The sequence below is a fragment of the Ictalurus punctatus genome, chromosome 28 (genome assembly GCF_001660625.3).
Source record: "Ictalurus punctatus breed USDA103 chromosome 28, Coco_2.0, whole genome shotgun sequence".
NCBI lineage: Eukaryota > Metazoa > Chordata > Actinopteri > Siluriformes > Ictaluridae > Ictalurus > Ictalurus punctatus.
In genome coordinates, this window is record NC_030443.2 from 9,475,108 (window position 1) to 9,502,741 (window position 27,634).

Genomic DNA, 27,634 nt, shown 5'->3' on the forward strand with positions numbered 1-27,634 from the left:
TGCACTAATTCTGGTCCCTTATGGTGGTGTTGATGTAATGAACATCATTACCATAAAAACACTTTGCTCTAACACTAAATGCAGCACTACCATACACAAACAGAACCATCTACAGCAAAGTGCTGACTGCACAGCTGGATTCTGGATGGGGTTAAATTTTGACACACAGGAGTTTTATGTCTCAGGGGCTGGTGTGGATTGGTTAAAATTTGTGTTACGTTACAATACACATGCTTCAGAAACCATCAGTGCAAACTGGCCTTATGGGTAAAAGAACAAACCAAAAGTGTTAAATTGACTGGTGTTATTTTTAACCATCACCTTCCCTCATTGTCACTTGCTTCCACTGACACAGATGAACATTAGGATGATCAGCGTGTTTTTCACTATTACAACTTTTATATTTTGTGTTTTAGGTCTCATGTTCTACCTTCAGTCATGTAATCTAACATAGGCATCTACTAAAACTCATTGGCAAAATGACCCCTGTATTTCTTGATAAAAACAGCTCTAAATAAATACATTAATTTTAAAAAAGTATTTTTGTATGTTATGTATCAATTTCCAACTGACATACAATTGATCTACACACATATTGCAGTCACTTATTGGTGATATTGGAGGTTTCTGTGGCCTAATCTCAAATGGTATTCAAGTATACAGTACTATGAAAAAGTATTGGACCTCTCTGGATTTCCTCTATTTCTGCATATTTGTCACTACATGGTTTCAGATCCTTATACAGAATGTTATATAAGACAAGGGGAACATGTTATATAAGACAAGGGGAACAAACCACAGACTTTACATCTACATTTACATTTACATTTATTCACTTAGCAGACGCTTTTTTCCAAAGCGACTTACAAATGAGAAAGCGACTTTAAATGATAATTTCATTTCAGGAAAAAGATTAAGCATAGCATATATATATATATATATATATATATATATATATATATATATATATATATATATATATATATATCTGTCTGTCTGTCTGCCGTCTATCTATCTAAATCCCCTATATACACTCACTGTCCACTGTAAAACACAACACATCAAAACTTGAGGTGGATGGGCTACAACAGCAGAAGATCACATCAGGTTCCACTCCTGTCAGCCAAGAACAAGAATCGGAGGCTATCATGGGCATGGGCCTATCATGGGACTCTTGGAAACTGCACAGTTGAAGACTGGGGAAAAAAAAATCACCTGGTCTGTTTCCAGTCTTCAGCTGTCCAGTTTACAAGAGTCTGTTCCCATGATAGCCTCAGATTCTTGTTCTTGGCTGACAGGAGTGGAACCTGATGTGCTCATCAAACCTTGAGTTGAATATTGTAGCCCATTCAGCCCAGGGTTTCAAGAAAAAAGCCTCTACTCTCATCCAAAAACAAACTCAAGTGTCTACAGTTTGCCAGACACTAAAGCTTAAAATGGGCCGTGGTTGAATCTTCCAACAGGAGAATAATCCAAAACATCAAAATCAACACAGAAATGGTTTACTGACCACAAAATCAAGGTCCTGCCATGGCCATCCTAGTCCCCTGACTTAAAACTCACAGAAAACCTGTGGGGTGAACTGAAGAGGAAAGTCCACCAGCTTGGACCTTGAAATGTGAAGGATCTGGAGATATTCTGTATGGAGGAATGGTCTCAGATCCCTTGCCATGTATTCTCCAACCTCATCAGGCATTATAGGAGAAGAATCAGAACTGTTATCTTGGCAAAGGGAGGTAGCACAAAGTATTGACTAAAAGGGTGCCAATAACTGTTGCACACCTATATTTAAAAAAAGTTTTTTTTTTTTTTTGATAAACCTGCATTCTGTTTGCAATTATTTGATATCCATGACAGCAGAGTAGTTTTGTTCATTTTTTTAATTTTTAAATTTTTCATAGCCTTCTTTGCTCATATTTACCATATTTGCCAATATTAGTGGAGGGCACTGTACACACACACACACACACACACACACACACACACACACACACACACACACACACACATACACACACACACACACACATCCACACATGGACACACACACTGACCGTCCAAGTGAATAAGTAATTGCTCTTCTATACTTAATAACCAAACTCTTCCATTAACTGGAGATCGGTCTTTCAGATCAGTGTGGAGGAATTCTAGCCAACACGTTTTTACAACATTGCTTTAATTCAGTCACATTGGAGGGCCTTCGATCATGAAATGCCAGTTTAAGGTCACTGGGGTTAGCCTACTCTAAACCTTAATTTTGTTTCTTTTGAGCCATTCAGTGGTAGAGTTGCTCTTGTGCATCAGATCGTTGCCTATAACCCAATTGTGCTTGAGCTTCAGATCACAGACCAATGACCAGATATTCTCCTTCAGGAAATTCTGGTAGAGAAGAGAATTCCAGGTTCCCTCAATTATGACAAATTGCTCCGGCCCTGAAGCAGCAAAGCATGCCCATACCATCACACTACCACCACCATGTTTGACTGCTGGTATGATGATCTTACTGTGGAATGCTGTGTTTATGCCAGATGTAATAGGACCCATATCTTCCAAAAAATTCTACTTTTGACTCATCAATCCACAGAACATCCCAGAAAGCTTGGGGCCATCAAGGTTTTTTTTGTCTTTCTTTTTTTTTCTTGCAAACGTGAGACAAGCCTTTATGTTCCTCTTGGTGGTTTTCAACCTGCAACTCTCCCATGGAGAAAATTTCTTTCCAGTTTCTAACTAATTGTGGAATCATGAATGCTAACCTTATCTGAGGTAAGAGAGTCCTGCAGTTCCTTTGATGTATATCTGGGTTCTTTTATAGCTTCCTGGATGAGTCATCGAAACACTGCTAGAGTAATTTTTGAAGGACGGTCACAGGTTTTCTCCTTAGAAATGGTTTTGTAACCCTCTCATTTAATGATATACATATTTCAGTAAGTTTCTTTCTTATCTCTTCAGGAATTTCTTTGATTATGGCATAATATTTTAACCTTGTTTTATTGAATGATGTTTAGATTCAACAGAGCTGGCAGTAATCAAGCCTGGATGTGTCTAGTCTAATTAAAAAGTGCATTTTGTGTTTACTCAGGTTGTCTTTGTCTTATATTAAATTTTATTGGAAAGTCTGAAACAATTATACAAAAATAGAAGAATTAAGGAAGGGGGCAATTACTTTTTGCTGTACAGTACACTAGGGTTTACTATGTTGTATGCTATGTAATGAACATGTGTTGTGACATGGATTCGATTGAAAATTCAGTCTAATTGTGTTCAATCCATCCATCTTCTACCGCTTACTCCTTCTTCAGGGTCGCGGGGGAACCTGGAGCCAATCCCAGGGAGCATCAGGCACAAGGCGGGGTACACCCTGGACAGGATGCCAGTAGTCTAATTGTGTTTTGAAATTAAAACATATCTTAGTAAAGGCAACTTGAAGATGCTGGATTTCTTAAGGACTTATGTTTTCTTATGATGTCTTATGTGCATCCAGGATCAAGCCAGATACAGTGAGGGAAAGAAGTATTTGATCCCCTGCTGATTTTGTACGTTTGCCCACTGACAAAGAAATGATCAGTCTATAATTTTAATGGTAAATTTATTTGAACAGTGAGAGACAGAATAACAACAAGAAAATCCAGAAAAACGCATGTCAAAAATGTTATAAATTGATTTGCATTTTAATGAGGGAAATAAGTATTTGACCCCCTCTCAAACAGAAAGATTTCTGGCTCCCAGGTGTCTTTTATACAGGTAACGAGCTGAGATTAGGAGCACACTCTTAAAGGGAGTGCTCCTAATCTCAGCTTGTTACCTGTATAAAAGACACCTGTCCACAGAAGCAATCAATCAATCAAATTCCAAACTCTCCACCATGGCCAAGATCAAAGAGCTCTCCAAGGATGTCAGGGACAAGATTGTAGACCTACACAAGTCTGGAATGGGCTACAAGACCATTGCCAAGCAGCTTGGTGAGAAGGGGACAACAGTTGGTGCGATTATTCGCAAATGGAAGAAACACAAAAGAACTGTCAATCTCCCTCGGCCTGGGGCTCCATGTAAGATCTCACCTCGTGGAGTTGCAATGATCATGAGAACAGTGAGGAATCAGCCCAGAACTACACGGGAGGATCTTGTCAATGATCTCAAGGCAGCTGGGACCATAGTCACCAAGAAAACAATTGGTAACACACTACGCCGTGAAGGACTGAAATCCTGCAGCGCCCACAAGGTCCCCCTGCTCAAGAAAGCACATATACATGCTTGTCTGAAGTTTGCCAATGAACATCTGAATGATTCAGAGGACAGTTGGGTGAAAGTGTTGTGGTCAGATGAGACCAAAATGGAGCTCTTTGGCATCAACTCAACTCGCCATGTTTGGAGGAGGAGGAATTCTGTCTATGACCCCAAGATCACCACCAAGATCAAATCAATTTATAACATTTTTGACATGCGTTTTTCAGTTTTTTTTTTGTTGTTATTCTGTCTCTCGCTGTTCAAATAAATCTACCATTAAAATTATAGACTGATCATTTCTTTGTCAGTGGGCAAACGTACAAAATCAGCAGGGGATCAAATACTTTTTTTCCCTCACTGTATAACCAGTAACGTTACTAAGGGTAAATACACATATACAGCCAGCTCCAGAATTATTCGCAACCTTCATAAAGTTAGGTAAACAGGTTCTGCACAAATGTCTTTGCGGTTAAATATCTTAATCTTGCACGACAAATATGAGTGATACAGTCGTGTGAGAAAATAAGTACACCCCATGGAAATTGTTGGCTTTTTTGATATTTTTGGACAAGCAAACATTTGATCGTCTTTGAAACCGTGCCTTTGAAACAATAAAGTTGATATATTTTAACAAAACTACAAAGTGAGATTTTTCAACCATTTATTCAATAGAAATATCAATAGATGTGATACTCTCCTATGCAAAAAGTAAATACACCCTTTGTATCAGTAGCTAGTATTGCCCCCTTTAGCAGAAATAACGTCTTGTAGGCGTTTTGCATAATTGTTCACCAGTCTATGACATTGGCTTGCTGGAATTTTTGATCACTCTTTTATTCAATTTTCTTTCAGTTGCAAGATGTTTGAGGGTTTTCTTGCATGTATTGCCCGTCCCCCGACAACATTTCAAAGGGTTTCAAATCCGGGCTTTGACAGGGCCATTCATAACCCTCCATTTCTTCTTTTTGAGCCATTCCTTGGTGGATTTGCTAGTGTGCTTAGCATCATTATCCTGTTGAAAGGTCCACTTTCAGTTAAACTTCAACTTTCGGACAGACGGCCTCACATTATCTTCAAGCACTATTTGATAATGATGCAGAATTCATAGTTGAATCAATGAATGCATGCTGTCCAGTCCCTGAGGCAGCAAAGCAACCCCAAACCATAACATTTCCACCACCATGCCTCATAGTTGGTTTGAAGTGCTTCTCCTGAAAAGCTGTCTTTTCAGTGCCAAACATGTCTGCTGTTACTGTGGCCAAACAACTCTAGCTTTGATTTGTCTGTCCAGAGCACATTATTCCAAAAGGTTCATTGGCAAATTATTTGCAAATAGGCAAATCCATGCACGTCAAATTTCTGCCATTACTTTCTGATTGCAGAAGCATGCACTTTGACACCAACAGTTGCAAGACTTACTAACAGATCCTGTGATGAAATTCTGGGGTTCTTGGAGACTTCTTTTTGCATCAGACGGTCTGCTCTTGGGCTGAATTTGCTGAGATGCCAGTCCTGGGCAAATTGGCAGTCATTTGAAATCTGTGCCATTTGCAGATTATTTTCCTTACAATGGAATGACGTATTTCAAATAATTAGGAGATCTTTTTAAATCCCTTGCCAGACTCATAGGCATCCACAACCTTTTCTCTGAGGGCCTTAATGAACTCTTTAGGTCATGATGACACCACACACCTCAACAGCAAAGGGAGCACCAGACACTAGATATAAAAGGGGTATAAATAAGGTTCCACCTGTACTCCCTAAGCAGGTTCTAATCACTGGCACCCAATCTCGAACAGCACATCTATGCCAACACACTATTAGGAAGGCATCTGGTTGGTCACATACCTTTACCATGGTCAGTGTTAAAAATTATGGAACAGGCAGTAATAAAATAATAAAATTATGATATTTCCTCCTTTTCTTTTATCAAGAAACAAAGTTTTGACCTTTTAAGTGTGGTTTATTTGATATGAACATGGCAATGTTTCTTTCTCTTGCTATTAAATGAGATGATGATTAAATAGGATATACTATATGATGTCTATAAGATATACTGTATATAAAACTTTACAGTTGAATTGCTATAAAATCAAGAGATATTCACTGCTCATTAGTGAGCTCAGTAATTGACTCAAGGGTGGTGGATGTGGGAAAACACTGAAATGTGTAGCACTGTGATTATCTTGAATTAAGATTTCACACTGATGCTACTGACAAATAAAAGCCTGTACAATCAATCTACACACTGACACAGGCATGAGCACAGGAGCCAAAAGCTGCCCACAGTGCCCACACCACATCCAACCACAAGTCTGAAAAGCAATTTCTGTCTTTATACACCCTTACTCACTTCACTAAGGATACAATACCTCACTGTGTGTCCATGGTAACACTGAGATTCAGAAACATGTATTTTCCAAACACATTCATCAATACTGTTACAGTAAATCTGAGGCTTATAATGCACAAAACACAGAGATTTCTTTTATAATAATTAATCTGTGATTGATTTGGAGTGCTTGGTGACATGTAAAAGAATCTGATGGGAAAGTAAAGGAGAAGAAGGATAAAATGTAACTTACCACTGCTGGACTTCTTTTTCAGTGACTGCAGAGAAAGACAGGATAGAAGAGACTATTATTAATAACCCAGTCTGCAGTATGAGGTATTGCAGAACAAAAAGGTATGCACTGTATATAAAATGTACTGAAAAATATTATTCTTATATTCTAGGCTAGCAATTTACATTCTAATAGTTTTAAATTAGTTATAATTTTTTCTTGTAGAACCATGGCAGATCGCTGTGGTTTAGTTTTGCATGTGTATGTGACCACACTGTACACCTGACAATACAGCACAAAACTGACAGAGAGAAAAAGAAAACTGGTGCTGTGGAGATGTCAACCTTCAGGTTGGAGTCGGTGTCAGCTCTGCCACTGAATTGCGACACACTGCACAGTTCTAGCTTACACGTGTTTTATATTTTGATTTGGATCAGAATAGCTATAAATAGATCGTTGCAAATAGATGGTCCAAATTACTATAAGAAACTCTTAATCAGACTTATGCATAATAAGTAAATCCCTCATTAAGCCTTTGTGCATGGGGACATTGAGATCCTGAAATAGACCACGGCCATCACGACAGAAATGTTTCATCATAGGACAGGAGGTGATCAGTCAGAATGGCTTTGTATAGCTGTGTAGTGGCACTTCTTTCTAATGGGACAAGTGGAGCCAAACCATGCCAGCAAAATGCTACAACACAACAGAGCCACCAGCCCCTGTAAGCATTCAGGCTTACAGTTCAGCAAAATGCTTCACAATCAAGACTGCACTGTTCTCTTGGTGTGCACCACATATGTATTTGCGCTCACATGTTGATATCACACTCACAGCCATGCTGTTGTACTGCATTTCAGCACAGCTGTGGTCTGGTTGTAGATAGTGTCAGGTTATCACAGCTGTGCTGAAATTCTGTACAGCCCTCTTGCTTGTGTGATATTGCTTAACTGTATTACAGTAATGACATAATAGCAGAAAGACCATCTATCCATGACAGATGTTCTCGACCTTTGCAATAATTTTAAAGTTAAAAGTTTATTATTTTCATCATTAATGCATCACCACAGTTTTGCCCTACAAAATGGCTAAATACACCTGCCTAATATGCCTTATATGTCTGGCACCAAGATGTTAGCAGCAGATCATTTAAGTCCTGTAAGTTGGGAGAGGTGGGGCCTCCATTGATCGGACTTGTTTGTCCAGCACATCCCACAGACGCTCGATCGGACTGAGATTTGGGGAATTTGGAGGCTGAGTCAACACATTGAACTCATGTCATGTTTTGTCATGTTCCTCAAACCATTCCTGAATAATTTTTGCAGTGTGGCAGGAAGCATTATCCTGCTGAATGAGGTCACTGCATAAGGGAATACCGTTGCCATGAAGGGGAGTACTCGGTCTGCAATAATGTTTAGGTACTTGGGACGTTTCAAAATAACATCCCCATGAATGCCAGGACCCAAGGTTTCCCATCAGAACATTGCCCAGAGCATCACACTGCCTCCGCTGGCTTGCCTTCTTAACATAGTTCATCCTGGTCCCATCGCATTCCCAGGTAAGTGACGCACATGATGTAAAGAAAAAATAAATCAGACCAGGCCACATTGCTCCATGGTGCAGTTCTGATGCTCACATGTCCATTGTACATACTTTCAGCGGTGGACAGGTGGTGGTCAGCATGGGCACTCTGACCAGTCTGCAGCTACACAGCCCCATACACAGCAAGCTGCCATGCACTGTGTGTTGTGACACCTTTCTATCATAGCCAGCATTAACTTTTTAAGCTATTGGTGCTACAGTAACTCTTCTGTGGGATCGGACCAAACCAGGTAGCCTTCAATCCCCACACGCATCAATGAGCCATGGGTGCCTATTTCTGGTTCACCGGTTGTCCTTCCTTGGACCATTTTTGGTAGGCACTAACTACTGCATACCGAGAACACCCCACAAGACCTGCCATTGGCCCTTGTCAAAAATCACTCGGATCCTTACGCTTGCCCATTGTTCCTGCTTCTAACACATCACCTTTAAGAACTGACTATTCACTTACTGCCTTATATATCTCACCCCTTGACAGGTGCCGTGGTAAAAAGATAATCAATGTTATTCACGTCACCTGTCAGTGGTTTTAATGTTATGGCTGATCGGTGTCTAGTTTCAGTTAAAATTTGGTTACTTTTCCAGTTAAACATTAAATGTTGTTCTTAGTTTGATGAAGATATGTGTGCCCGTCATGTGTTACATCATCGCAACATCATCACAATGCCCATTCTGTCAAAGCACTCTACGAGACATATGTGCCAAACATGAGTACAGTTTAATGGTTTCATTTACCAACAAACATCACTGTGAAAGACAATTTCGTGCAATTGCAACTTCGCCAATTTGAGTCGTTTTCCGCAAAAAAGCACAAAAAACACAGCAAGTTGTGTTGCAATGTGAAAAAAATCCAGCAAAATCAAGCATTTTGGCTGCAACAGTCACAAAAAAAACCTCTGCGACAAGGCAAGAACCAATATCACAAAACCAGGAATGAGAACGGTCTCAAAAAACAGAACATCATACAAGAAAACAAAAGCTCTAGCAAATAAATGCCAGACAAATTCTCAGTGAGTCAGTGCTGGTAAAGTGCATAAATAGTGTGAGTACATGAGTATATGAGTGTGAGCATGTGATTGCTCTCAGGTGTACATGATCAGTAATCAAGTGACTATGAACATGACAATGGGTGTCAGTGTTTTAGTCCACGTTGGCCCTGTTTGTAGGCTGTGGTGTTGTCTGGGAAATTGAAACGACGCTGTTGTGGTAATGAGATTTTACGTGAACATTATTTTAACGTCTGCATTCATAGTAACACTGCATTCATAGACACCCCCCGCCCCCCCCAATAAAATAACAATAAAAATAAAAAAGGTGTCTTCTTTTTGGAAAACCAGAATATGGTCACCCTGGCTTTTGTGATATAATGTTACCCACTTCAGGGACAGTGATCTTTGATTTATTTATTTATGTTTTTAAGCTCTAAAATAAGCTCTAAATAAAAGTATTTCAGATCATATTGCTTTTCTTTTGACTTTATTTACATATTTACATAATATGTATTTACATACATATTAAACTAATCCAAAAGTAACTGTAACAGAATACATTTTTAAAGTAACCCTCCTGACCCTGGATGCGGCCGACACAAAGCAGACTTAATGTTACCCCGACCCTTTACCTTTTCTTTCTCTTTCTCTCTCCTGAAAGTAGTAAGACCAAAAAAAAGCAGCTTTCTCGTGTTAATGAGAAACCACAAAACACAACATCATCCTTCCTTAGATGTTCCTGTGGTGGAAAACTTAAAGAAATAGCTTAACTTATAACAAATGCAAAGCCCTGACACTCCGGACTCCTTCCAAAAATGTTAAATAAACATCTTTAATTATACGGTTTTCGCCATTAAATATCAACACATTTCTAAATCCATTTATTATCAGGCTGAGGTTATGTTGAGCATCCACGATACAAGGCCTCGTGAATTAGCTGTTAATATTGAAATGATAATATATTAATATAATGAGCTCATTATAAACCTGTGATATGACTTGCAGACTGAAATACTGCCAGAGTTGTGCAGCTACAGGAAATTAATCAACACATTCTCCAAGACTTTTATTGACAACATTTTCCAGTGAAATGGAGTGAAATGCTTTCCTCGAGTGTCTGTAAAAATGTACATTCTAGAAAAAATATAGAAATATATTAAAATACTGAAATATAATATGACGGATATAAATATTGGTGGCAGAAACAGTACTTTGTGTAGTAAGTGTTTTGAATATATTATAATATATCATGCAGTGCAGTATATGTGCAGTTGTTTGTGCAAAAATTATTCTGTGCAGTATCAGGCTGAGGTAGTGGGTATTGTGCACACAAGTCCAAGCTCTAGTCCATGGTGTTGTCCTGGTTGAGCGCCTGAATGACCTGTGGCAAGAAGCTCCTCCTAATTGTCTCTGTGTTGGCCTTCAGGGAAAGGAAACACTTCCCTGACCGCAACAGGGAGAAGATTCCATTGTTCCCAAGAGTTCATTCCACTTCATTTTAATTTGCTGGATGTTTAGCATGGGGTGGTAAGGTACACCACCTCAAGCTCAGAGACACATCTGGAGCATGATAAATTATTAATATGGCTGTTGATATGTTGCCAGGTGAATGTGACAGACTATAAAGCCTTTTTCAATTTTGTAATGTTAAGCTAGACTCAGTGTACCGAGTTGACAATCAGCAAGTTGACATTTTACCTGCTTTCAGTGCCCATGTTTCTATGCATGTTAGGTGGACAAAAACTGGCTTTAGCGTCACACTGTTATAGTCATACTGCATTTGTCACGTACAGGTTTTAACTATAGAATTGATCCACATGTCTGCATTCAGTTTTTTTTTATTATTATTTACTTTTCACTCATTCTCATGAATTTGGGATTGTATTGAGATTTTAATAAAAAATTAAAACTGAAATTTTTAGAGATCATTTCCATCCTTCCATTTTCTATACTACGTATCCTTCCTTCAGGGTCACAAGGGAACCTATCCCAGGGAGCATCAGGCACAAGGCAGGGTACACCCTGGACAGGGTGCCAATCCATCGCAGGGCACAATCACATACACATTCACACACTTTGGACATGCCAATCAGCCTACCATGCATGTCTTTGCATTGGGGGAGGAAACCCCCACAGCGAGGGGAGAACATGCAAACTCTGCACACATATGGCCACAGTGGGAATCAAACCCCCAACCCTGGAGGTGTGAGGCAAACGTGCTAACCACTAAGAGATCATATGAAATTATAGTGAGCTTTATTATAGAGACTTTATAGATTTTAAGAGTTCATATTTTTGTAAACATTTTAATACACTGAAAATGACGCATTATTAGCATCACATAAATATATATCAGTTCCTACATTCTTTTGAATGTCCATGGAATAAAATAAAATATCAGATGCTACGAGTGAACCTTCTGCCATCATTTACACAATTGAATGGCCATGTAATACAAAGCAATGTGATAGCATGAAATAAAAAATGACCTTATATGGCCATGGGCATTGTTTCGACTCAGGACAGCTGTCATTTGCTGCTATTGTCAAGCAACTGTTTGATGCCAAACACAACAGCGCTTCACCTTCACACATTCGCTCAGAGTAGGCTAATGGTTGAGAGGCAGGAATTTGACCAATAGTTGCTGCAAGTCATTTATAATCGATCAGTTGCTGTGCGAGAAGGCGGGATTACAGAGAGGGGTTAAAGGAATGCAAACATGCGCACATGTGATGCAGTATTCAACCATAAGCATGTGATAATGAAACTAAACCCAAATCCTGGACATTTTCTCAAATTTAGAAATCCTGGCCGGAGGCTTCTTTAAGGTCCGAAAAAGAGGACATATCCAGGAAAAAGAGGACGTATGGTCCCCCTAACAAAAGTATTTCAGACAACAATTTGTGTTCATTTCTTGCACCACGAGGTTGCTCACGTGAGCCATGACTGGCAAGAGAGAACCAGAACTATAATCAAGCAGCTGTCTATATTGTGTTATGTCTAAAGAGTAATTTCTTTGGTTTTAATCCTGATAATATTCCCATTTATATGGCTTTACATGGCATGATATTCAACCTGATTTTGCTGTTACAGGCACAATCACACATCGTGAAGGATAATTGTGAAGGAGTTGAAATTGAACATATAACATGCTCACTAGCAGCCAAAATCCACCAGTCTTCTTCTTCTTTTCGTGTTGAGGTTCCAGTTCATCGTGGAACCATGGTGGTGGAAGGATTAGCTACTCAGCAGTATGATACTGAAGGTTGCCCAGGGTGCGCCAGGGGAGGCTCCTTCCGTGCACAAATCCACCAGTAAGAGTGAGTGTTGTGTGTGTTGCTAAATGAATAAATGTAAATGTAATCTTATGCTGTCCTCTTAATCCACCAGTAAGAGGACAGCATAAGATTACATTTACATTTATTCGTTTAGCAACACACGCAACACTCAAGCAACAAAAAGGGTAGTGGGCATGGTGAAAGTAAACAAAACATATGGGATTTAAAAGACAAGCAGTTTGTTTAATTGTGGAAGCAGAAAGAATGTCTCTATAAGGTCTTGTCTCAGTTTTATAATGACAGGACAAGCAACATGACATGGAACTCATCTCGTCCAACACGAAGAACTCATCTTGTACAGTGTGACAAGTAATAACCATAAAAGACTGCTGGAATCGATCACACAGTTTAAAACTGCCTGTATACTGACAGCTACTGTGGCCAACTCACACTGATCTGGTCAAGCAGGAATCAGAGAGGCTTACAATTCACCACTCAAACAAGAGTTCTTCGGCATGCTGCTGGGAATCACACGGTCTTTCAAAATATTGGAGTCGATTATTCTGCTTATACCACAGTTACAACCTCTCAAGACATGTCAGGTTGTCAGGTTTTTGTCCTTAAAATGCTCTTGTGTGTGGAACTAATTTATTACACATCCCATCTCAAGCCTCCAATGCTAATTTCACAATGTCATTTTAGAGGTAGTAACGGAAGCTTGAGCCATTGATAAGCAGTTATTGGAGAGAGAGAGAGAGAGAGAGAGAGAGAGAGAGAGAGAGAGAGAGAGAGAGAGATCATGTTTTTTTTCTGTCTCATGCTGATAATATAAAAATAGATAAATAAATAAATAAACTAGTAAATAAATAAATAAATATTGGCCGGCCTACTTGTTCACAGGATTTTTAGGTTTTTTATTACTGCAGAAAATACGACAAATGAACAAATAAATGAATATTGATACTTGATCACTGGCTTTTCTGTCTCATTACTGCAATCACATGCACTCTCTCATGCTTTCTCTTTCTTTTTTCTTGCTCTCTCTCTCTCTCTCGCTGATAACTACACATCAATGGCTCAAGCCTGCACTTCGCCTCGTGGCCACATTACCACCTCCGGTGCACATTATTTTTCTAATAATTCAGTTAATAATAAGTCGTCAATTATTACTTAATTATTTCTGTAAAATCAAAATAGTCTGTCATTTTGTTTGTTTTTAGCTCGGTGTGCTGTGGTGGGCAGTAGGCTAACCTTTCCATTATTTCAGCTAACTTGGCAAAGTGATATGGAACTGTAATGCGGTCAAAACCTGACTGGAACTACTTTAGCTGTGCATTTACTGGAAAATAATTACAGACCTCAGAACATCTGTTAGCCAATCAGAATCGAGTGTTCAGCGCTGTGGTATAAGCTCGAAATACAGAATTGACCATAATGTCATGTCCATTAATATTACAACCAGCTAGCACACAACAGTTTTGCATGAAGTATGTTTTCTAATTGGGAAAATAATGGCGCAATGTTGTTTTTTGATCATGCGCTCCTTTCAGCCATCACTGAGTATGATAAGGCATTTAAACCCGACAGAACCCCCTCTTGGTGGTGGTTTATTTAAACTCCACTCTCTCACCATGTAATGAACAGATATTCAGCCCATGTTCACTTCATGCAACATTTCTCCCATAATTAAACTGACAACTGACTTTCCTGGGGGGGGGGCTTTCTTGTTTAGCCAGTAACACACAACTGAATACAACCAGTGGCTGGATAAATATTACAACTTCTCTAAAGCTAAAAGAGGAATCTGCATACGATGTTGTTGAGACCCAATTTGTTCATGTTGTATTGATGTCAGCTAGATGTGTGTGTTCAGACTGTGAACACTGTGTATGTAATGTGGACTAGTAAAGTTTGTTTGTATAAATGAAATGATGCTCCCTCCATGAAATGTGTACTGCCTGCTGTTGTTTTGCATTGCTACAGGAGCTAGCAATGTGTTTCCAGCTGAGCCCATAGTAACACACACACACGCACACACACTCAAGCTTTTTGTCCAGACAGCAGCGTAGTCATTACAAAGGTCAGTGAAGTGTATCCAAGCGGACAGGAATGAGCATGGCAAGATAGGGGCAGACGTGAAGGAGAGTTATGTGTAGTGGGCTCTGACATGTGCAGTGGCTGAAAATTAGAGAACAGCATGCGAGAAAAGAGAGACGGACAGCAAAGAAGGATAACACTGCTATCTTTTTGATAGGGGTGTGCAAAAGTACCTATTTTCAAAATTGTCTGCTCAGTCAGTTGTCTGAAAGACTAGTCATCTAACTGAAAAAAAGCCTTGTGTAACGGTGCTGGCTTAGGGCCACTTCCACACGACACCAGTCTCTTATTGATGTGTGGACACCACGCACAGTCCTTTAATAACCAGCATGCAGAGATCTGTTCATCAATTAACTGTGATCAAATAATACGCACTGAATAATGCATTGCCACCTCACACCTCCTTGGTCCTCAGTTCGACCCTGAGCTTGGGTTATTGTCTGAGTGGAAGTTCACGTTTTCTCACAGTATGACTGTGGGTGTCCCCTGGGTATGAATGAGTGTGTGAATGTGTGAGTGCAGTGTGTATTGTGATGGACAGACATCCCATTCAGCGTGATCCCCTTCCCGGGATCCACGTCCACCCTGACCCGGATAAAACACTTATTGAATATGAATGAATGAATGTTTGAATGAATAAATCAGGATCTATCCTGCATATACAATGCCTTGCACTGATATTGGCACCCTTGGTAAATATGAGCAAAGAAGGCTGTGAAAAACTGTCTTTATTGTTTAATTTTTGTTCAAAGAAATTCACAAAAATACTCTGCACTCATACATATCAGAAATTGCAAACACAACACAGGTTTATCCAAAAACAATATCTTTGTTAAATATAGGTGTGAAACCATTTTTGGCACCCTTATGAATTCATATGAGAAAAATATATTTGAAGTATATTCCCATGGATATTTTACATTATTAGTACACCTGGGTGACTAGGAACAGGACATTGTTCGACCATGACTTCCTGTTTCACAGGGGTATAAATATGAGTTAAGACATAGGCCAAATTCCCTTAGTCATTCATAACAATTGGTAAGAACAAGGAATATAGCTGTGATGTGCAGCAAAAGGTTGTTGAGCTTTACAAAATGGGAAGTGGCTATAAGAAAACAGCAAAAGCATTGAAAATGCCAATTTCTAGCAGCAGGGCAATTATTAAGAAATTCCAGTCAACTGGAAATGTTATGAATCAGCCTGGAAGAGGACGTGTGTCTATATTGTCTGAACGCACTGTGAAGAGGATGATTCGAGTGGCCAAAAAATCTTCAAGGATCACAGCTGGAGAAATGCAGAAGTTAGTTGCGTCTTGGGGTCAGAAAGTCTCCAAAACTACTATCCGAAGTCACCTACATCACCACAAGCTGTTTGGAAGGGTTTCAAGAAAAAAGCCTCTACTCTCATCCAAAAACAAACTCAAGCATCTTCAGTTTGCCAGACACTACTGGAACTTCAATTGGGATCGGTTTCTATGGTCAGATGAAACCAAAATAGAGCTTTTTTGTCAATAAACACCAGAGGTGGTTTTGGCACACACAGAGAGGTAGCCATATGGAAAGGTACCTCTTGCCCACGGTTAAGTATGGTGGTATTAAATTCCAAGCCCAATCCAGACTGCAGAATCTGTCACTATCTTCAAAAAACAGCTAAAGACCCACCTCTTCCGTGAACACGTAACCAACCCCTAAAAAATAAATAAATAAATAAAATACCTTACTCTGGCACTTGCACCTTGACTCTGTGCACTTTGCTTCTTCTAGAACTCAGTTAATAGATCTTGTATGGTAGCACTACTTGTATTGTTCTCTGCTTGATATATCGCTTTGCTTGTATTTTCTCATCTGTAAGTCGCTTTGGATAAAAGCGTCTGCTAAATGAATAAATGTGAATGTAAATGTAAACATGGTGGTGGCTCTTTAATGTTTTGGGGCTGTTTTTCTGCCAGAGAACCTGGACATTTTGTTAGGATACATGGCATCATGGACTCAAATATCAAATATCAACAGATATTAAATGAAAACCTGACTGACTCTGTCAGAAAGCCTAAAATGGGTCGTGGTTGGATCTTCAAGCAGGACAATGATCCAAAACATTCATCAAAATCAACACAAAAATAGTTTACTGACATCAAACTCAAGGTCCTACCATGGCCATACTCCCTGACTCGAAACCCATATAAAACTTGTGGGGAGAACTGAAGTCCACCAGTGTGGACCTCAAAATTTGAAGGATCTGGAGAGATTCTGTATGGAGGAATGATCTCAGATCCCTTGTTGTGTATTCGCCAACCTCATCAGGCATTAAAGGAGACGACTCAGAGCTGTTATCTTGGCAAAGGGAGACAGCACAATATTGACTAAAAGAGTGCCAATAACTGTTGAACACCTATAATTTAACTTTTTTTGATAACCTTGTGATGTGTTTGAAATTGTTTGATATCCATGAGAGCAGAGTATTTTTGTGAATTTTTTTAACAAAAGATCGAAAGGTTAAACAATAATGACAATTTTTCACAGCCTCCTTTGCTCATATTTACCAAGGGTGGAAATATTAGTGGAGGGCACTGTATGCCTGAACTGTTACCTCTGATTCACTTTTCTCACTGCCATCTAAAACTTTTCTGGCTTTACTGGTGCCCAGGTATCTCACTCTATGCACATCTTCATGAGAAGCCAAGGTCAAGAGCAAATAAATACAGTATGCACACATTTTGATGTTCTTCAGAACATCTCTTTAAATAAATACTCCACTCCACAGTAAACTGCTTTTTTATTTACAGCGGTAGGTTTTACACACCTAAATGTAAGAATCACTATAACCTTTTATTGCCCCAAACACTGTTGTCACAAAGCGACACTGTGATGGATTATGCACAATAACTGGAGCGTAGCTCACAACACATCAAGTCCTTCAAGAATTGCCTTGAAAAGTTATTGTCACAAGGGCAGCAGTGGCCGTGATTCTGTGGCAGTGGTGGTGGTGCTTTAATGCCAATGGACATCATTTATAGTCATAATTCCTCCACCACAAATAGCCTAGTTAACAAATGGGCAATAATTAATAGACAGTAATAGTGGCATGATTTACTGTGGCCACAGCTACACTGTTTTGCAATTAGTGTTGACATACTTTCACTTTGTGTCGTGTTGTATGTCTGCCAAGCATGTTTACCACAATAGCTAGGCCCTTTATAGGATCATTAGTCATGGATACTTATTGTGACATGTCAATGTAATGGTTGTTAAACTGTGACAAGCCGTTGTCAGTGTCCAAGTGTTGTATTGTAAGAGATTTATAAAAAAGAAACCATGCATAATTTGCTTTTCGCAAATGTGAAACAACCCCCAAAAGATGAACATAATAATATATTAAATTACATTATGATACAATAAAATTACTACTTATAGTAATCACACACACACACACACACACACACACACACACACACACACACACACACACACACACCAACAAATGTTTGATTTTGTTCTGCCTGGATAAGGAGCTCCTGTAAGCACCATCTCGCAATCAAAATCAGTCTAGCTGGCTCTCAGCATGATGCAGAGGGAGGACACTGATTAGGCTTATTGTGTACAAATAATGTCAATTGGATCGCAAATGAAGAAAGGAGAAAACTGGTTTATGGATCATAACAGTGTTGCATAAGATAAGTCTACTCATCCTCTGAATCATAGTAATCCTAACATATCTCAGAGCAAGCAGACCCAGGCTGACACTGATGCTAAGTACAGTCTCCAAGATGGAGCTACGGCAGAGAAATCCAAATGGTAACACCTCCTCCTGCATCTCCATGCTTCTAACACAAGCCCACATAAACACAAACATAAAGCTACTTGATGTGGGTGAGAAATGCATTAGCAGGTGGAGAGCATGAATTCTGCAAAGCTCAAGATGAAATCTGTCAAAACAGGGAAATGTAAGCTTATGTTTGATCACAAAGCCATTCAAAACATAATTTTCAAAAGGCCAATTATTACTGATAATGAAATGAACAATGCATTTTACTTTCATGATAGTCACGTTATAACTATACTTTCTAATCTACAGTGCGTTATCCCAACTAATGAAAGTACTTTTTTTTTTTTTAATATGTCACTGTTGTGGAGTTTCCATGTGTGCTCCATAAATGTAGATGAGTTGACCAAAAATAATAGCTTGGCAAAAAATGATATTTCCACATTTTGTCCCATTGTCCCAAATGTATTTGATCAGTTGAGATTTCCTCTTCGTGTTGTTGTTGTTGCCGTAGGAACACTTGCAATTTGCTTTTGTTTATGTTTTGCCTTGTGCCTTTGTCTCCATCCCTGTCATGTCATTAGTCTTTTCCTCATTGTGTTCACCTATTTTGCATTAGCCCCAGATTAGTTTATCTATTTATACACTGCCATGTCTTTGTCTTATCGTGCTTTATGTAATTAAGTCCGACCTTAGTTTCTCAGTGCTCCTGTGTTTCTAGTTTCTCTTTGTTTTGACTCCTGCCTGTTTGTACAGAGTAATATTATTGATTACCCCATTATACTCTGCCTGCCTGTGTGTCGACAGCCACCACAACTATGACAATGATTTCTGGATTTTCCCTAATAAAGCACATGCTGAGTTTTACACACACACATCAACTTGCACCTTACACGTGTGTGGTTACTGATGTTTGCTTCTTTTTCAGTTTTGCTCTGAGGCTAATATACTTAATAAAATAAAATATGTTGCATAGCCCATAGTACTTTCTTCAAATGACATTGTTAAGCTACATACTCTCATTGTCAAATAGCTGTATATATACACAATATATACAAATTTAAGATTAGCGTATGATTCCATTTGTCTAAGATGGCTGCCTCCATATTGTTAATACTGAGTTTAGCTACACTGTAAAATGTTCATCATGTTTATAGATGGTAAGACATTATTATGGTAAGACATATTGTGTCCTGAGCCACATATTTGATGTGATAATACTGCAGAACTGGTTGTAGTAGTTTGAATTAGAAATTGAGTGAGACTTCCATTACTTAATTGCCTACTCCAAACTATGTCCATTTGCACTGCAATACACAAGCATGTGTTTGAGACATGTAAGAACATGAACTATGTGTGAGAATGTAACCAGGTACTGTATGTGAATGGAATAGCAAGTGTAGAGAAGAGGCCTTCCAAGCCTCTCTTTTTCCATTAGTCTTTACTTCATAAACACACTTCCTTGCACATGCCATAGCTGCTTTCATACTATATATATATATATATATATATATATATATATATATATATATATATATATATATATATATATATATATAAAAATACAGAAAGTGACTGGATTCACAAAAATTGTCTTAAGAAAGAAGTTATGAAAGTTCTTAAGATAAATTCTAAGACTGGTAGGAATGTTCCTAAGTGCAATTCTTGAAAAAGTTCTCAAATATTTTCCTAAGAACATCTTGATTTTTTTTCTTAAGAATAAAATGACAGAAATGTGACAGCTACAACAAATTCAATACTGCCAAATTTTAAATGTATCAATTTATTATCCTTTTTTAAGTAGCAATCACCTCCTGATGATTTATTCAAATTTTAAAGGGGGTGAGATTGAACATCGTTAAACAAACAATTACCATTTATTTTAGAATTTACTTGCTGGAAAGCGGAAACCAATAAGCCAAGGATGCTAGTTTATATAAGTGAAATATTGTAGTAGTTATACAGTATTTATTATATGTTGCAAGTTTTATCATTTTGTAAGCTTTAAAATTTGAAACAACCCAATAAATTCATTAAACATCTTACCCTTTGGGGAGCTACAACAAGTTGGCAGTTATCTTAAGGTTAAGAAGTTATTTAAGGACGTTATTTTTAAGAATTAGAATTTTTATGTTACACGTTTTACATTTTTACATTTTTACATTATTACGTTTTGTCTTAGGGATAAGAACATTCTTAAGAAGGATTTTTGGGAATACAAAATTGTCATCTTTTTTCTTAAGTTACAAAATAAGAAGAAAATGTCAGTTAAGAAGAATTTTGTTTCGTAAATCCGGCCTCAGCATCACAATAAGGTCTGCCAGCTTGGAACATATATCAGTGTTGTCAAACAATTATGTTTTCCCTTACCCATACTACTACTACTACAAGAACTACAACTACTATTACTACTACTACTACTACTACTACTAATAATAATAATAATAATAATAATAATAATAATACGTTTGACCTATATAGCCCTTTTCTCAAAAAAGAAATAAAAACATCAATTGGAAGAACAAAGTTGAAGAGATTGAGGTAAAGAGTTTAGGTAAAGAGTTTACGGGCCATGACACTAAAACTAAAACATTAATATTTGCCCCCAGCAGTGGGCACCAGTTTGAATTTGGGAATGGCTTAAAGTCCAGTACTAGCGGACCTGGGAGTGCAGACAGGTAAGTACAGGTGAAGACCCTAAACTACCATATGAAGACACTATGATATGATATATTTCAGTTCCTGAAAACACTGTTTTGTGGTAGGGGCAAAAATTGATAAGAAAGAGATGACAGTGTGAACTAACAAAGTAGGAATAGATACGGTGCAGGACTGGGAGATAACTAAAGGACAAAAATTACTAGGTAACAATCAGGCTGAACTTGGGAAGGAGGGCTGAGGAAGAAGGGAGAATAATACCAAATGACTAAAAGAGGAATCAGGATGAAAGAAAAGGTAAACACAGAGAGGTGTGTACTGTAGTACTGAACAGTTGGTTACATCTTTGTGAGTGCTACCATAATACAGTACACATTCTAGGCCTCCATTCTTTCTAATGTGTCTTCGTAAAAAAGTGAGTGTATGTTGCTTACCCTAATGACTGGAGGGCCAGGAGGTCCTTTGAGCAATGGCAGTCTCAAACTAATTATAGGCCACTCTATCCAGTGGCCCATCAGCAGTAATTACATAGCCAGGGCTACGACAGAGGCCAAGAGAGGAAGCTACACATGTAATAATGTTCTAAATATCATCTTACACCACAAAGAGGAAGCACCTTCCCACACTGGTACTTCCCAAGTCCACAGGAGACATTTCAAGATCTGGAACAATGATTATGTTCAAAATGAATTAGCATTAGCATTTTTTATACTACACAGCCTTGTGACTACAACAATACTTCTGGCTGCAATTCTCTGACAATTATGTTTTATTTTTAAGCGTGGGTTTTTGGTGATTTGCCTTTATTTTGGAGCCAGGCATTTAATATGCATGGAGTAATCGCACAGTTAACTACCTAGCATAAATCATTTGTATCAGGAGTAAAGCTATCATGGCCAGACAAGAAGAATCTTTTGGGGAAAAAATATCAATATTAAATGTACAGTACTTATGCACATTCATTCATTCATTCATCTTCAGTAACTGCTTTATCCTAGGTAGTGGTGAATCTGGAGCCTATCCAGGGATCACTGGGCACAAGACAGGAACACAACCTAGATGGGACACCAGTCCATCAAACAGCACCACACATGTGCATGCGCGCACACACACACACACACACACACACACACACGCACTGGGGCAATTTAGAGTCACCGATTTACCAATCTGCACCTCATGGAGGTGACTACAAGTAACTATTAAAAGGTAAGCTATAAAAAGATGGTGGCAATGGGCAGCCTTTGAAAAAACATGCATACATGAGAACTAACTTTTGGCGTGACATGAGTGAACCTTTTGGCGTGAAAGTAGTCATTTAGACTCCTGACAGCTGCAGTCACCATCTCCAATGCGGGTAAAAAGCAGGCACAACCTTGCAGTTTGGCATGATAAAGTGGTGAGTATTCTGAAATATATGCGTCCCTGGACATAGAAATATTAATGGATGGCATTCCAGACCAGAACTTATGTATACTATCATAGAATATTTCAGAAATGATCATGCTGTTAAAAAAATTATTCTTATTTTTTCGTTTCTTTTCTTTTTTTAGTTAAACGTATCTAAATTAAGGGCAGAATTTCCACTAAGTTCAAGGAAATAGCTTAATAATGCCAGATTCATGTTAAACAGAAATACAGTGCTGTGGAAAAAGTATTTGCCCTGATCCTGATTTCTTCTTTTTTTGTGTATATCTCATACTAAATTGTTTCAGAAATGAAAACAAAATCTAAGATAAAACAAACGCAACCTGAGTAAACAGAAAATACAGTTTTTAAATAATAATGTTATTACATCAGTCTGGGAAGGGTTACAAAGCTATTTCAAAGGCTCTGGGACTCCAAAGAACACAGTGAGAGCCATTATCTCCAAATGGAAAAACTCAGCACAGTAGTGAAACTTCCCAGAAGTGGTGGACCTTCCAAAATTCTTCCAAGAGCACAGCAACTACTCATCCAGGGAGTGAAAAAAGAGCCAAGGACAACATCAAAGGACCTACAGGCCTCTCTTGCATCAATAAAGGTCACTGTTCATGACTCCACTATCAGAAAGACACTGGGCAAAAATGGCATCCATGGAAGAGTGGCGAAGTGAAAACCACTGTTAACCCAGAAGAACATTAAGGCTCGTCTGAATTTTGCTGAAACACACCTTGATGATCCTCAAACCTTTTGGGAGAATGTTCTGTGGATTGATGAGTCAAAAATGGAAATGACTGACCATTACATCTGGTGTAAACCAAACACAGAATTCCACAAAAAGATCATACCTACGGTAAAGCATAGTGGTGGAAGGGAAGTGTGATGGTGTGGGGATGCTTTGCTGCATCAGGGATTGGGCAACTTGCAATAATTGAGAGAAACATGAATTCTGCTCTCTATCAGAAAATCAGAGAATGTCTGGTCTTCAGTCCGTAAGTTGAAACTCAAGCGCAACAGGATTATGCAGCAAGACAATGATCCAGTTAGTTTTTCACATCGGTGATAGGTGTTTTTCCGTTTCGATAAAAAAATTTATAAACTGTATCATGTGTTTACTCAGGTTGCTTTTGTTTTATGTTGCATTTCATTTGAAAATCTAAAATTATTTATTATGAGATGTACACAAAAACTACTTTTTAACAGCACTGTACATACATTTGCTAACTTAATTTATTAGTAGCCACATGGACATAATTTGATTATGTAAAGGCTATATAAGGCCTTTTAGAGTGTACAGACCAGGGTGACTGTTATAAGCCTGCTAACCAAGGAATACTATAATATTATAATAATTAGCCAATAATAATCTTCAGATATGAGATTCAGCCCTGCATCCTACTTCCATTTCATTTGTACAGTCTGATAGGATCATGATGTGCTAATGTGCTAGAGCTAACTGAACAGACCAGGCAGACAAATCTGGTAAAATAATTAATTAATGATTTAACCATAATATAACAATTTTGACAATATATCATGTGTTGGCTTACACTCTACAATTTGGCATCATTTCATTTATAAAATCAGAAATAACCATGATGATCAAAAGATGTGCCAGAACTAACTGACTCCAGTAATTGGGTGTAATCATCACATGCTGACAAATTATAATATTCTCATAATAGCTGGCTTGTGATTTTACTTTTATATATTAATTTCAGCCCCATGCCAGATTTTGAACTACAACCCCAGTTCTGAAAAAAATTTGGACAGTATGGGAAACACAAAAACAAAACAAAACAAAAAGAGCCGTTTGAAAATTCAGTTCACCCTGTCCTATAAAACACATTATTAACAAATTATTTGATGTTTTACTTTGTGAATTTCATTTATTACTGTTGGGACAGTCGACTGTTTACCCCTGTGTAACATCACCTTTTCTTTTACTAACACTTATTAAGCATTTGGGCGCTGAAGACACCAGTTGGTTAAGTTTAGCAAGCAGAATTTTCTCTCATTCATCCATTATGCATTTCAATAGCTGCACAACTGTACGGGACTTTTGTTACCTTATTTTGCGCTTCATAATGCGCCACACATGCTCAATCAGAGACAGGTCATGACTACAGGCAGACCATGCTAGCACCCGCACTCTCTGCTTACACAACCATGTGTAACCACTTATAATCTGGGCAGAATGTGGTTTGGCATTGTCCTGCTCTGGATGGCAGCATGTGTTCCTCCAAAATGTGTACATATCTTTCTGTATTAATGATACACTTACAGATGTGGAAGTTACCCATGTCATGGGCACTGACGCACCCTCATACCATGACAGACGCTGGCTTTTGGACGTGACGCTGATAATTTTGGATGGTCCTTTTCCTCTTTGGCCCGGAGAACAAGATGGATGTTTTATCAAACAACTATTTTAAATGTTTTTGTCAGACTACAAAACAATTCCACTGTGCTACTGTCCATCTCAGATGAGACCGAGCCCAGAGAAGTCGGCGGTGCTTCTGAACAGTGTTGATGTATGGCTTCTGCTTTGCATACGTAGTAAAGCCTTAACTTAGCTGGGAATGGTGTTGACTGACAAAGGTTTACCGAGGTATTCCTGAGCCCATGTCAGGATATCCTTTATAGACTCCATTAAGACAGTGATGTCTGAGGGATCGGAGATCACGCGCATTCAGAAGTGGATTTCAGCCTTACCCTTTACGCACCAAGATTTGACCGGATTCCTTGAATCTTTTAATGACAGTATTGTGCACTGTACAAGGTGAAATACCCAAAATCCTACCAATTTGTGTTTGGGGAATGTTGTTCTCAAAGTGTTGGATTATTCATTGACGCATCTGTTGGCAGATTGGTGAGCCTCAACCCATCCTTGCTCTTGAAGGACTAGGCCTTTTTTGGAGGCTCCTTATATACGATTATTAGACGATTGACTCACCTGTTTCACATCACCTTCTTATTTCAACTTGCTACATCGCTATTAGTCCTAAATTACCCCTGCCCTGTCCAAACTTGCATGCATGCATGGAACATGTTGCATGCATAAATTTCAAAATAAATGTTTATCTTCAAAAAACTATGCAGTTGATTAAGTCAAACATCAAATACCTCTTTATACGTTTTTTGTTAAAATACATGTCAAAGTACATTTACAAATCACTCCACATTGTTTTTATTAGCATTTTCCATACTGTCCCAACTTTTTTGGAATAGGGGTTGTACTTAGATTTCATTTCATTAGTTGATTTCATTCATCTTAAATAACACACTTGCTACAATACAGTACAGTACAATATTAGATGCTAAAAGATTTATTTCAACAAAATCAATAAAAACAGATAAGATCCAAAATGTTGACTGAAACATAATGCATACTAATCTACTGAATGTCAGATCACAGATGACATGTAACCAGTCTGAGGGAGCTAGGGAACAAATGTCAGATGCTAGAAAGGTAGTCTAATATGGCCTATAATCAGGCCTGGGCTCATGCATGAGCTAAACTGGGCTGTAGGCTCCCAAGGGAAAGAGGCTCACCAAATAAATAAAAACAAAATTGAATAAATATTTAGGTTTTTATATATGTTTAGTAGTATGCCAGTCATGGGGAGCACGGTGGATTAGTGGTTAGCACATTTACATCATGCCTCCGGGATCGGGGGTTCAAATCCCGCCTACACTCTGTATGCACAGAGTTTGCATGTTCTCCTTGTGCTTCAGGGGTTTCCTCCAGGTACTCCGGTTTCCTCCCTCAGTCCAACGACCTGTGTTGTAGGCTGTTTGGCATTTCCAAATTGTGTGATTTGGAAATTGTGTGTGAATGTGTATGTGATTGTGCCCTGTGATGGCTTGGTACCCCATCCAGGATGTGCCCCAAGTTCCCTGGGATAGGCTTCAGGCTCCACTGCAACCCTGTGTACGATGAGTGGATGGATGGATGGATGGTATGTCAGTCATATTTGGCTAGTAGTTTGGACAATGGGAGGGAATGCAGATGCAGCCATGTGGGCTTTTGATGTTAGGTAATTGTCATAATATCAGATAACAGAAACACACACAAAAAAAAATAAAATACAAAAACAAACAAAAAAAAAACATGTGGAGGATTGATTTTACTGAGTTAGATTTTTCAAGAACTTTGTTATAAATATATCTGGATGATGTAATGTCTAAAATTTAAGGCCCTACCTTAGTATTATATTTTAGGGATTTTGTATTTTGGTGGCTAAGTGTTTAAGACATTGGACTTTTGATGAGAAGGTCCTGAGTTCCTATCCACTGCTGGGCCTTGAGCAAAGCCCTTAGCCCTCAACTGTTCAGTTGTATAAATGAGATCAAAGTAAGTCACTCTGGATAGTGTCTGATAAATGCTTTATAAAATGTCATGGTGTATCTACAGGGAGCATCCCATTCCAGATTTAGTCCCCCTTTGCCATTATAATAAGCTCCACTCTTCTGAGAAGACTTTTAACTAGATTTTGGAGCGTGCCTGTGGGGATTTATGCCCATTCAGCCACTAGAGCATTACTGAGGTCAGATACTGATGCTGGGTGAGAAGGCCTGGTGTGCAGTTAGTGTTCCAGTTCATCACAAAGGTTCAGTGGGGTTGAGGTCAGGACTCCAAACTTGGCACACCATGACCTCATGAAGCTTGCTTTGTGCACAGGGGCATTGTCATGCTGGAACAAGTTTGGGCTTCTTAGTTCGTGAAGGGAAATTGTAAAGCTACAGCATACAAAGACATCCTATATACAGTCATGTAAAAAAAAATAAGTACACCCCATGGAAATTGTTGGATTTTTTTTTTTTTTGTCATATTTGGACAAGCAAACATTTGATCATCTTTGAAATGGTGCCGATTAATGAAGTTGATATATCTGTACAAAACCACAAGGAAAATTTGCTTTTTCAATCATTTATTGAAAAGAATTATTAATAGATGTGATTTCTTCTGTGGAAAAAATAAGTACACCCTTGGCCTTCAAAGCTAGTATTGCCCGCTTTAGCAGAAATAACATCT

The 27,634-nt window shown here is 38.5% G+C and overlaps 1 protein-coding gene across 2 annotated transcripts in view; it reads right to left on the reverse strand.

Moving 5' to 3' along the window:
* ncs1a (neuronal calcium sensor 1a) overlaps positions 1-27,634 on the reverse strand; it is a 52,085-nt gene that overhangs the window by 18,952 nt on the left and 5,499 nt on the right. For both annotated transcript variants that reach the window (XM_017459412.3, XM_017459413.3), the window contains exon 2: positions 6,810-6,834. In XM_017459412.3, coding sequence (XP_017314901.1) covers positions 6,810-6,834 — 25 coding nt within the window. The remainder of the gene's footprint in view (positions 1-6,809; positions 6,835-27,634) is intronic.